Source organism: Mustela nivalis, assembly GCF_964662115.1.
Source record: "Mustela nivalis genome assembly, chromosome: 2".
In the NCBI taxonomy this organism is placed as follows: Eukaryota; Metazoa; Chordata; class Mammalia; order Carnivora; family Mustelidae; genus Mustela; species Mustela nivalis.
Window position 1 is genome coordinate 58,774,036 of NC_139021.1, and position 12,952 is coordinate 58,786,987.

The 12,952-nt window shown below is 40.7% G+C and overlaps 1 protein-coding gene and 1 long non-coding RNA gene across 3 annotated transcripts in view; one reads left to right on the forward strand and one right to left on the reverse strand.

Moving 5' to 3' along the window:
- Positions 1-702: 702 nt before the first annotated feature.
- Positions 703-12,952, reverse strand: part of RDH10 (retinol dehydrogenase 10) — a 28,028-nt gene continuing 15,778 nt past the window's right edge. For both annotated transcript variants that reach the window (XM_082719866.1, XM_082719867.1), the window contains 4 exons: positions 5,517-5,615; positions 4,155-4,300; positions 2,202-2,333; positions 703-2,108 (listed from right to left, as the gene is read on the reverse strand). In XM_082719866.1, the coding sequence (XP_082575992.1) occupies positions 1,985-2,108; positions 2,202-2,333; positions 4,155-4,300; positions 5,517-5,615 (501 nt within the window). In that variant the 3' untranslated portion in view covers positions 703-1,984. The remainder of the gene's footprint in view (positions 2,109-2,201; positions 2,334-4,154; positions 4,301-5,516; positions 5,616-12,952) is intronic.
- On the forward strand, positions 5,623-10,952 carry LOC309859255. Its single transcript, XR_014308644.1, has 3 exons — positions 5,623-6,365; positions 6,582-7,638; positions 8,136-10,952. It is a non-coding gene; the product is annotated as an uncharacterized lncRNA (long non-coding RNA).

Genomic DNA, 12,952 nt, shown 5'->3' on the forward strand with positions numbered 1-12,952 from the left:
TCAGGTTTATTGAACTTGGAGATGGACAAGATTATAAGGTCAGTACCGAACGAAAATAGAAATAGGTTTAAATTATAATGGGTGAGAATAACATTAAATGTAAAGAAGACCTTCCTTAGTCCTAAGATCAATAAATGAGTTGTGAAAGTAGCACAGATTTCTCTGATGGTCTGAGTGTGCTCTGGGCTGACTGGGAGGCGGAACCGGATAAACTTGGATAAGAAGGGTCTCTCCACCCCACAGTGTTAGGAAGCACTGCTTCAAAACTTTCAATCCCCAGTTGAAAATTAAGAGGCAGCCAGTGCCTCAATTATTATAATAGCCTCAGGCTTGGTTATCATTTCTCTTTTTAGAGAAATTCAAACATAAATGAAGTGATTCCTTAAGACCAGCGTCGGGGACATTCACAGTGAGCAGGACTTTCCCGTTAAGTGATTACAGTGCTGATCTGATCTGTGGTGCAAACTCACAGAGGTAATGAGATGCTATTTTCACACTTTCAGAGTTAATAAGCCCCTGATAAAGTATCTTATCAAAGTGTAAGGTAACAAAGGAAATTTGAGTGTATGGCACCCTAATTGTTAATGGCTGTTCCTGAACATTATCCCATTCAAACAGTTTTTTTCTTTAAGGTCTGATAGGAATGTAATGATTTTCTCTAGAATATTGCTGATCACTAATAATCACACAGTCAGTGGCATGTAAGTTAATTCTTTAAATTTAATCAGTCCTTTATAAAACTTCCCAATTAATTAGTAAAAGATGGCTTATTTTAATAGCCTTAAACATTGGTTGCTATTTAAACAAGACATTCTAAAAAAAAAAAAAAAAGCAATCACATAATAGTTTATAGTAATTTACAAGTGGATGGTATACATTTAGATACAGAGGTAGAAGTCCACTTTAACAACATTTCACTAATACACATTTACCAAATTCAAGGCACAAAATAGTTTGCTTTACAAAAAAATACTGTAAAAATGTCAATTGCTGTTCTACAATGTGAATAAAACTTTCAAAAGAATCTTTACACCCTTTCAATACGTACTCCACAGAATATGATTTTTCCCCCTCACTAATCATAGTTGGCACAAAAATGGGGACCTTTTTTTTAATGCAGAAGTTCCCATTTTTAGAAACTGTTCCTTTGCAGAGCTGCTATGTATTCTAGATAAAAGTCCATTCAAAGAAATGAAACACAGCAACTTCCTGAGGAAAGGGCACTTTCTGTATGCAGCAAAATTCACAGGTAGAAAATGTATGACCTTTGTGGATAAGTAGGTCTCCAGAGAAATAGAGCTTTAAGGAAAGATTTCAGAGACAAAATTAAAAATTCGGCTAACACTTTAGTCCTTATGACTTTAGGAAAGAGACCTGATCCCGTTACTGTAATAATCAAACATCATTTACTTCAAATTGATGGAGATTTCAAAATTCCTTTTTTAAAAGAGCTGTACACACAAACACCACAAGTAGCCCCATGGGCTTTGCAAAACTGAAACTTAGAAAACATGAGAAAATATAGCACTAGCAGTCCTTGAAGTCGCAAGGGTGTCAATTGGCTAGAGTTTAATTACAAGAATTAATAAACTCTACGGATATTTAAAAAAAAAAAAAAACAACAAAAAAACAACCACACAGGTGAAACACACTGTCATTCCCATCTCTAGGCTTTCTGCTCTTTAAGAAAAATAATGGTAGCCTGGAGATGTCACACAGTGCTTGTCTAAAAGATAGGACAGGTTTCAGGGTTCTGCCTCAAAGGACCCTGTTGGCAACAACATAAGCTCACTTCTGCTGATCCTGTTTCCAAGTCTTCTAGTCGGTTAATTTGCACTTCATTTATTTATTTTTTAAAGTTGATTAAAAAAAAAAAGTCGACGTGGGTTTAGAATCCAGAGACTGTCAGTAATGCTGATGTGTGTTGGACTGAAACACCTGGATCGTCTTCTGATAGAAACGATATTCCGTACAAAAAAGATCCTCAGATGCCATTTTTCGCTTCATTATTGTTTGTGGCTTGTTTTCTCTGAGCAATGAACGGGTACATACACTTGTCTGCTCCTAGGAACCGATACATGCACACAACTGCTTCAAAAGGGAGGATGCTGAAACGAGAAAGGGGTCTGTTAGCAAAGTGCGCACTGGCTGGCGGTAGGTCCTGGGGAAGGCCCAACCCAGGAGGGAACCCGCACAGTTACCTCTTCATGAAAGTCACGATGTACATGAGGCGGGGGGTGCAGATCATGGGCTGGTCCGTGAGGATGGCCTTCATGGCCTGCTTCACACAGTAATCAGGCTTCAGCGGGGGCAGAAAAGGCTCAATTTCTTTCCTGAAAGTTAAATAGTCACAAAATGAAATAAAGAATTAACACAAAGCAGGGAAGACTCAGGGAAGACAAAGCAGGAATAGACATCCAACCATTACCAGCGAGGTTATCTAAGTGTCAGGATCCCAGACCCATTTTGTTCCCTGCATTGTGTTTTTTCTGTATTTTCCAAATTTTCCTACTCTGAATATATTTTATTTGCATTGTCTAGAAAACAGGTTAAAAAAAAAAAGCAAAATTGGTCTGCTCTTCTGTAAAGTGAGATAATGTTTTAAAAATGTATTTCACATTATTTTTCTATTATTTTATTTATTATTATTTTTTTTTAAAGATTTTATTTATTTATTTGCCAGACAGAGATCACAAGTAGGCAGAGAAGCAGGCAGAGAGAGAGGAAGGGAAGCAGACTCCCCACCAAACAGAGCCTGATGTGGGGCTCGATCCCAGGACCCTAAGATCATGATCCGAGCCAAAGGCAGAGGCTTTAACCCACTGAGCCACCCAGGCGCCCCTCTATTTTTTTTAATAGAAAAGAAGAGGACATTTGGCATAACAAACAGTAAACCCAAACACAACGCCAAACTTTTAGTGCTAAGCGTTGTTAGAATGATGGTGTGTAACACTGGCATAAATTTTCTGAGTGAAATAAGTCAGCTGTATACTTTCCTGGATGCCCCAAGAGGGAAAACCAAGGCATTTTCTCTCAGGGGTCTCTGAAATGAAGAGTATATAGACAATCCTACCTTCAGCTGAATTCATTACACGACACACTGACATAACCTAATAGTATAATTTATGCCTTTCACTTTCCATTGTCCCACCACAGCTTTGGACACCTGCCATGATGCTAAATAGGAAACAGCTAAATAGGAAACAGGGCTCCTTAGACCCTAGGCAATTGGTTCCTAAGTATATGAGATGAAAGAAACACACACACACACACACACACACACACACACACACACACACACACATCTGCATGCTCGGGAAAAGAGGCAGAGCTCAAGTCCATTCCCAGTCCAGACGTAGAGTCAGCCGGACAATGGAATAACTCAAATCAAGCTCCACCTACTTTACAGCGTGGCCAGCTTCGGGATGTGTTCAGAATGGCCCTGAACAACGGGGAACTGGTTCGGTTATCTTCCCTTGCCGTTCAAACTCATCCAAGCAAAGAATCTCAAAGTAAGCATGTCTTTACAAGTATCCTTTTAACGATTCGTGGTTTTGTTTACTCTGCTAGTTCAAGTCAGACGTGGCCTGACATTTATATTCCCACATGCCTCCTTTCAAAGTGTGTGGGTATTTTATTTTGTTTTTAGTAAATCGAAATAGTTCTTCTCATTCTTTTATAGTGAATCTGCCTACGTATACTCTGCAAAAAGAAAGCTCCCAAATCTGGAGGGCAATATTCAAAGGTCTTTTTAGAAGAAAGGCTTACTCTTTTGTGATAGTCACATTGTTTCATATCCAAATCAAAGTCACATTCATTTACCAACACCAATACCAAAGAAACAAAATAACTCCTAAGGAAGTAGCTTCCAAGGGAGACCCTGGGTATTTATGTTTCCTCCTTTGAAGGTACAGAGAGGCCACTTCCTGTCTGATGCTTCTAGACTGACTTCCTCGCGTTAGTATCAGTGCGGTATCAGAACCTCGCTTGTTAATCTTATTTACCTGAATTTTACAAACCTTGACCAATGAATTAACAGGTTTAGTTGTCAAATGATAGTTAAGATGTAAGGTCTAATTCTACATATTCCTCCAAGATGGGAAAAAAAGCGCTTCAAAAAAAGTTCATCAGTAATAAGACAGGTTTTTACTTACCTGATTCGGCAGCCTCGGAACATGCCTGTGTCTACAAGGTAAGGGCAAACCAACGTTGTTTTAATTCCATCCTTTTCAGCAGCCTTTAACTCATGGCTCAGGGATTCGTGAAAACCCACCACTCCAAATTTACTGGCACAATAATCCTGAGTTAGAGAGAGAACAGAAACACTAAGTATGTGCACAGATCCCACACCACACTGACCAAACCAGAGCTTCCCTGATCCTAGTACTCTGGTTACATGTTTGATACAGAAGGTTACAGGTGACTAAGCAAAGAAAAGGAAAGCATTTTCAAAGACAGATATCTGATGTGGTTCAGTGCAGAAATAATATTTTCAAAGCAACAGCAGAAACAGACGAACACTTTTTGCCACATCGACCGAGTATCATATTACTTTGGGGAAGTTACCACAAAGGAATTCTATAAAAGCTAACAAGCGGGAGCTAAAAATGGAGAGAGGTTCACTTTGAAGTGTCTGGAAAATTTACAAATGGTCTCTTGTTCAGTAAAGGAGAATGAAAATCCAGTTTGTCTAATTAACGCCAGGAGAGCAAAGGTGAACCTAGCTTAGGTTATAAGTTGCTAGGATCCAGTTTTCTCTTTAGGGTAAAGTGAAAATGGAAATGGTTAAGTACACCTTGTAAACGTAAGCCAGACTTTAATCTAAGAACACATGGTACAGAAAGTTCTTATCCCTTACCCCACCTTAGATGTAGGAATGGAAATGCGGAATGTGGAAGCCATTTAGTCTGTGTCCTTTTGTGTATTTGCATGGGGATGAGGTTTTCAGTTTTATGCTGGAGGCACCAGAGGACAAACAGAACGATACACATACAAACACCTTATTTTTACAATATGGTGAAGAATGGGGTTGATTAAGCCCAGTTCTGCAAACTTAACAAAGCCAGACACCTCACATCTGCCATAACCATCTCCTCTGATGAATGGATACAAACAGTTCGCTTTTGGCAAGTCGACCCAAACAGGATGTCAAGCTCTGGCCTCACGTGTCTGTTTCCCAGGGCACTGCCACTGCCCTCCACGGTTTCATTCTTGACCCTGTGCCTCCCCACGACCATCAAGCAAAACTGCTAATGAAAATGGGGCATAGCGAGGGCCAGTCCACCTACTTTTCCTGCTGCTGTGGCTGTCAAGCTAGTGTAAGTGATTTTATGGCAGAAGATACTAGAGGTGCACTCCCAACAGCTGGCCCTGGTTACTAACATTCCACACACGGCACACAGGTGGAACAGAGTGCTTTCACGAACGTGTGGGCGGCAGTACTCTTTGGAGGATTTCGGTGTACACATCACGAGATACACCGACTGACTGAAGGAAATGCTTTATATCTCACAAACCTCAACTCCGGCAGTACTGAACAATCCCAAGGAACTCGCAACTGTCACAATATGACCATGATTAATCTCCAGCATGGTAGGAAGGAAAGCCTTCGTGGTCTGAAAGAAGAGTAGAGTCAAGGATTAGAACAGACACTGTGAATTTCATTTACAAACCAATCCTACGCTATGTTCTAGCCACATGATAAAATCAGTTTTACCCACATAATGGTACATTTTCCGACTTGTTTCAAGATCTTATACATTTACTAAAAGAGTAGATCCTCTGAGTGTCTGGTTAGCATAACACCGTATCATCGGTGTGGAGCCGTGACCAACCAGACTTGTAACACAAGAGCTTTTGGGGACAAGCACCAGAGATGAAAAGAAAGCCATCAGTCGGAGGCTCTTTATCACCTTTCAAGTGATAGTTATCTGCTAATCTAAACTACTCCCAGGTCAGGGATCTTTTCATGCTCCTGACACTTTAACACAGCTATCTCACCGTCTGTGAGGGACCTCCAGCTTACCCGGGATTAAGTGCCTTGCATTAATGTCTACCTTACAGCTAGGTCTAAACAGGAAGGGACCTGTGAATGAAGAGATCTTCCAGCATCATCTTCCAGCATCCAACGCTTCACCAAAGCGCACTAGCAGGAGGTAAAGTATTTCAGGATGTAAAAATGCAAGATAAAAGTACAGGATGCTCATCATGAGAAATGTGTCCTGTGCTAACCGACAGGAGCTTACAGCATTCTAAATAACCACACTCCCCTGGGGGGCTTACAGGGCAGTGACTTGTCCACAGAAGCAGGTGACCCGCCACTCAGTGTAGCTAAGCACATGACACTTACAAGGCAATAGACCCAGGTACTGATTTCTTTAAATTTTTTTTTTTTAAAGATTTTATTTATTTATTTGAGAGAGAGACAGTGAGAGAGAGCATGAGCGAGGAGAAGGTCAGAGGGAGAAGCAGACTCCCAATGGAGCTGAGAGCCCGATGTGGGACTCGATCCCGGGACTCCGGGATCATGACCTGAGCCGAAGGCAGTCGTCCAACCAACTGAGCCACCCAGGCGTCCCCAGGTACTGATTTCTTATTCACTAAACTCTTTCTTCCCCCTCTGGCTCTTTTGCCTTCAAGACACAAGGCTGTATTTAAAAAAAAAAAAAAAAAAAATTACTTCAAATTGCTTAAGATGATCTATTAACTACTCTACCAGGCTCCCAACAGTTTTATAACCTGCTTCTTAAAAGAAAGCAGCAAAGAGCAATCTGTCTACTGTTGAGTTATATCCCACTGCCAACACAGCTTCCCCATGATTTATGAAGTTAAAAGAACCCAAACAATACACAGTGGACTTAAAGGAGACTTGCATACCCTTTTCTGAGGATTTCCTGGCTGAGGGATCACTGAATTTTTGCATAAATATCTAATTTGTTACAATAACTTTTGCACGTACAAGATCAAAAACAGTCATTCCATTTCTTTTGAAGTTTCTCTGCATTCCAATCCATGATGCACACAGATGCCAGATGAATGGCTGCGAAGTATCCCAAGGTCTTCCACAGTCTGACTCCTGACCATCATGCAACGACTCCCCCCACCCCAACTCATACCCTTTGTCTGGGTCCCCTCACTGTGGTCCCCCAGAGCACACTTATTCTCACCCACCAGGTTTTACCTGTGAACTCATCTCCTCTCTGACAATCTACTTCCCACGTAATTTGAAGTATAATATTAATCACATGTTTACAAAGCCTCCTGCGCTTTTCAACATGCATATGTCACAAGAGCTTCCAAATAATTCTCTACTGAAGGTGTGGAGCCTTTATATCATTCTGCACCACCTTGACTTTGTTTGTATTTCTTTAAGACATATGGTCAGGACCGTTCCCTGTAACATACAATTCCATGTTTTGAGATATATTGATTGATTGTTTTAGATGTATTTGCCTGGCTGCCTCAGACTAAGCTGGAGGCCACTGATTCTTCTTTCAAAGATCGTGGGAGAACTATCGCCCTGTGATGGGGACAGTGGAGGAGTGAATGTGAACAATGTTCCTGTGAACTTCAGAGACCGGGCTTGCTGCTGGATGGAAGAGAGACACACGTTCAGCCGGATTTTACTTCTTTGCAGCAGTAAGTGGGAATGGTTAGGGTAGTTAGGAAGAGTAATTATTATTTTGGTGTGCTTGGTAGCCAAAAAAGGCAAGACCTGGCCCTTCGGGTGACTGCTTATATGTTCAATTTTTGGCTCTCCGGCTTATATATGGCTATCATATCACAGAACTGCAATAAGGTAATATCATAAAGAAAGATATACATTCCAATCTAAATAAGAAAACATATCTTTAAGTAACCAAGTCTGTAAGGCTTCTTTTAAGTAGCTGGTTATGATTGTTCCCAGATTAGTTAGAAAAATATAAAATGTGTTCGTGATGCGACTCAGAGAGCATTTCTCAGTATTCAAAGTTTGCCTAGTCTTGGAAGACAGGGATAGATTTAGTACAAAGGATCCTACTGTTAAGTTCTTAAGTGAGGAGTCTCAATATTAAATCCTAAGAAATTATACACAATATACAACACCGGTAAGAATTTGCTGCTTAATCCCTGACCCTGTTTGTTCACATGGCCAGTGACTACCCGCTCTAGCCGGCGGCTGGCCCTGGCTGGAAACACACGGACACCCGAGCGGACTGGCACTAATGACCTCCCCCCCCCACCCCGACTCCTGTGCAATGCTGTTGCCTGCAGGTGCTAAATGACTAATCCAGATCCCCAGCACCACATAAAGGTAGGTGATAGAAGATTAACAAGTTCCTAGCTGTTTTTTCAGTTTAATTTGTTGCATGGTTCTGAAACTGATTAATGACCCCTCCCCTTGTCCTGAAATTAGTCTGTGGTATGAACTTCCTCCTTCAGCGATTATTTCTTGAACATCTATTACATGCAGGTACTGTTTAATGATGTGGCCAAGCAATGATGGCTAGAATGGGAGCTGGTTTTGTGGCTGTCTCTATGCAGAATTCATACTTCCCAGCACTGAACCCTGTTAAATCAGTGTATCCAGTATAAGAGCTCTAGTTTATGCACAGGGTGCTCTGGCTGCGTGTTCTAAAAAATGTGACTTGGGCTTGCTTTCCTCACCCCCTTGCTCTCCTTCCAAGTAGTCTGGAGGGACATTCAAGCTACTGGTTTTGTATTAAAAAGAAAAAGAGAAACAAAAGAATCTAAATATGGCTAAGTGACCAAAATCTTCCCCAACTGTGGGTTGTAAACATTTTTCAGCGAAATATGCTTCACTTTGAGTAACTAGTAGACTGTGACACAGGTTTGCTTTAATACAAAGCTTTCTGCAGAGAGGAAGAATTAAAAAAAAAAAAAGGTGGCAGGTCAGTGTCTAGTTTAAAATATGTGATTTCTGTGCATAATTAGGGACAAACACAGCCTGCTGTACAAATGAAATCCAATGTCTCCTTGCATTTTCTCCATCCTAAGACAAAGGCCTATTTTCTTCATTTAGGAAGCACACCGATCATAGGTCTAATACTACAATCACAACAACTGCTATCAATGTTGAGCACAACCAACAAGGTTCAGGAAATTGGGAGGTGAAAAAAGCTATCCAAGACCAGGGTCAGGCAGGGAACCCAGACTAGTCTTCTAAGGCTGGGCTCAAACACTCAGCTCCCATGTGCCAGGCAAAGGCAAGCCTGGGATAAGAGCATTCACATCAGGACCATTGGTTTTTTTGTTTGTTTGTTTGTTTTTTTAAACTTGGGGTTTCAGGGCTCATGCTGGAGCCTGATCCATGTGACTGAGCATGAAGGCTGTTAATCATTTTCCTTTGCTGCCCGAATGGAGGCAAGCAATTACTGTTCGTGCCTTATTTCCACAGCCCCAAGTCCTGCCTAATGTCTGCGGCACATTACCAAATAAACTTTGATCAACACTAATTCTATCCCTTACTTTACAGGGAAAATGCTGTAAATGAGTGGCTAGAAAGCATCATATTTTCAGGAATCTTCCCAAGTAACCTGACTAGTTTTCTTTTCTAATTACTCTTGCCCTCAACAGTCTGGTAGATGACATCTGAGATACAGCATATTCTGTCCCTGACACAGTTTGACAGCACAAAGAAATCTGGCACTTTGCAATGAATTATTAATGCGCACAAATATTGTAACATGTACGAGATGGGGACCAGTGAAAGGTGAAGTGTTAGTTGCCATGACACCAGTCAGTTCAAGCTAAGGTTCATGATCTTTAACTTTGTCTCAAAGAGTCATTAAAGGAACATCAAGGGCAAATCTGAGAGTACACCCAAATGGCTTAAGTATAAATCCTTGCGTGTGCCGCCATTAGTGAATCTGAAAGAGGAAACTCAAGATCGCTGACTGAACACCTGGACTGCTGTGTCGTCCCCACTATAAGGAAGGATTACTTGGATCATAAGTGACCACTTAGTACAAGGATGTCTAAAGTATGGAGTTTGGTGGCTGGCAAGGTTAGTTAGATGCTTAACCTGAGCCAGAGAAGTACTCCATCGCTATGTCTTTTTGTTCAAATGTCTGTGAAACAGAGGAGGCCTTGTAGTTCTTCTTCAGGAAGAGACGGCTGACTCTTGATCTAGGGTATCTCAGAGTCAGCAACCCATATGCACTAACTGGTATGGCCAGTGGGAGAATTTGAAGTTGGAATGGACCTAGGGATCATTTTATCTGGAAAAAAGAGAACATCTCAATAATGAACTCTGGCTAAAAAGTGTGGAGATGGACCTTTGCACACCCACAAGTAATTTTATCACAAGACTCCAATACCATAATCGGCCACCAGCTGACAGGGTTGCTATGTGACTAAAAAGAAAAAAAGAAGGAGTGGGGGAAGGACATTGTCAAGGACCCTGACGTTCTTATGAAACATACTTAAGTCTAATGTCACTATAGCTCCTCAGGGTTCCTCTTCAAAGCCCTGGGCACTTTGAAAGATAACTGTAAAGGTCATATTTATAATATAAACAAGAATTTCTGAAACAGAAGTGTGACTGGACATAGACATGACATGTTCTATCTCGAGAAATCTTTGAAAGTTAGGTTTACGCCAAATTAACTTCCAACAGTTGTAAACCCCCAGATCATTCTCTGTGCTCTTAATGACACACTGGGATGCAGGGCCTGCAGCTGCACTGTCAGGGCTAATTAGCCGAAAGTTAAACAAAAGAGAATGTGAAGAAATGTGGTATCCGGCAAAGTCTGGCTTTTGAAATGTTCAAGACTGATGACATTTTAAAGGTGTAGCTAAAACACCCAGAATGTGTTCTCTGTATTTGTAAGCGATTCCACGTTAATGGACACACGAAAAAGCCATGTTAATTTCTTGAAGAAAAAGGCCACATACTGTATTGTTGTGTGTTTGCATAACTGTCTTCTGGTCAATTCCAGAAAAGCCATCTTTTAAAATCACATTATGATGGGAAAAGGATTAGCACCATCAGCACATACATAATTGTTTTCTGATGTATAAGGATTTTCAGAATCTCCAAATAACAGTAGTATATAAACAATTTGAGGGAAAAAACCCCAAACTGAAAACGACAATTAAGACTCCACTGAACAAAGAACATATAACTGGACATCCTCTTAGCACCTCTCCAGGTGGTCCAACAATTCTAGTTGGTGTTTTGCTCCTTCTGCCTCCGTTGCTACCAGAGTAACTTATCTTTATAGAATCACAAAGGAACATACTGCTTATTTACAAGGCTAAAATGACATCTGGTGGCACTCATCTCTGAACACTAAGTCACTGCTCCTGGAAAACTGGGATTTAATTTAGTACAAACTGTCGAAGGAGCTGTGCAAATACAGAGAATGGTGTCAAAAAGGTGAGGAGGAGAAATCGCTAGCGTGTTTAAAGATGGTAAAATGGTGACATACCCCCAAAAGCTATCCCGGGAAAGGAACGTATGGCTAAATAAATACTCCTAATTCTGTAGATCTAAAGGTTATCTGCTTAGTAAACACACTGACTGTCAAATTTAAGAAATTTCACTTTGATGCCAGAACGTGATAGTTAAAATTTTTCATTATAAAATTATCTTTAATTAGGAATTAAAAACTAAATCTATACATGCTAACAAGATACTGACTTGAAGTATTTTAGTTGGGTTTGACAGCACAAATTCGGAAATTCATGGAACTGAATGACAGCTTTTCCCCCTTTTCTCCTAGTTGGGTGTGTTTGTAGAGATGGAAAATTCTCCCAACAAATCAAGCAACAGAGCCCCCAAGACAGTAAAGCCTGGAACTGCTCCCTCAGACTTCACAAAATGTTCATCAAAATCTCTTAGCAGCTTGACACACACCACTCTGTCTTTAGTCACCTAGAAGAAACTAAAGAGTGTGTCCTAGCTCCCGAGTTCTTACCAATGTGACATCTACCATGCTTCTATTATTTTGAGGCTACAGGGATTAGTTTAACATTTGAAGGCATCAGCAGTTAATGCTTAACACACATGCACTAGTACACTCCTCCAGTTGCCCTGCAACCAAGAAGCTAATAAAAGAGTGAGGCTTTTCAAATGAACACCTAGATGATGACACCATTAGTTATTCAGCAAAAATAAATGCTTCATTAACTTGCCTTCCCACTGCTAAAGCACAGGATGAATCTAGCCCAAGGCAGCCACTCAGACACCAACATTCCCTTGCGTTTTAGAGTTTGCTATGCAGAAATACTGGAAAGGAGGTGACTTAAAACTCAATCTGTCTGGAAAGGACACTGGTTTTTGGAGTCCAAAAACCACATGGTCCCAGCTGCCAATCAACTGTCCATCCTTGTTACTTGACCTCTTTGAGTCCTGATTTTTAACTCATCTGTGAGACAAAAAGAGGATGTTCTCCATTTGTTCAAAAATGTTACGACGACTTATGTCCAATAATTCTTTCTTAGATTCCTACCACGCGTTGGAAATACAAGTTGTAACACTGTGGTGTACCTTGCATAAGACTCTCATAAATGACTCAGCAAGGTGTCAGTTCCATTAGTACAGAGGCCAGCAGCTGGTGAGCAGTAAAAATCTGTTCATTAAACATTTATATGATGTCATGACTGTGCCTCTTAAAATAATGTAACTTGAATTTATGCCTCTTACATATTAATGAAATTACACATTCTCTGCAAAATAATCGTTTTTCTGTGTTTCATTTGAGTTCACAGAAGCTCAGAATGTTGAAGGAAACTGAATGCTGAACACAGTTTTTGAAGTGCTATTTTCCTGGACCCTCCCCCTGGCTGAGTCCTAGATGATCAAAGTAGTGCTCCATGATCTCCTTCAAGCTCAGGGTCCTTTCCCTATTTAATAATGCTTTATAGAATAATGAAATAACCCACAAAATTGCAGCCAAATAGTCTGCTAAACAACACTTTGTCATTAATCCCTTTGCTTTGCCCCAGA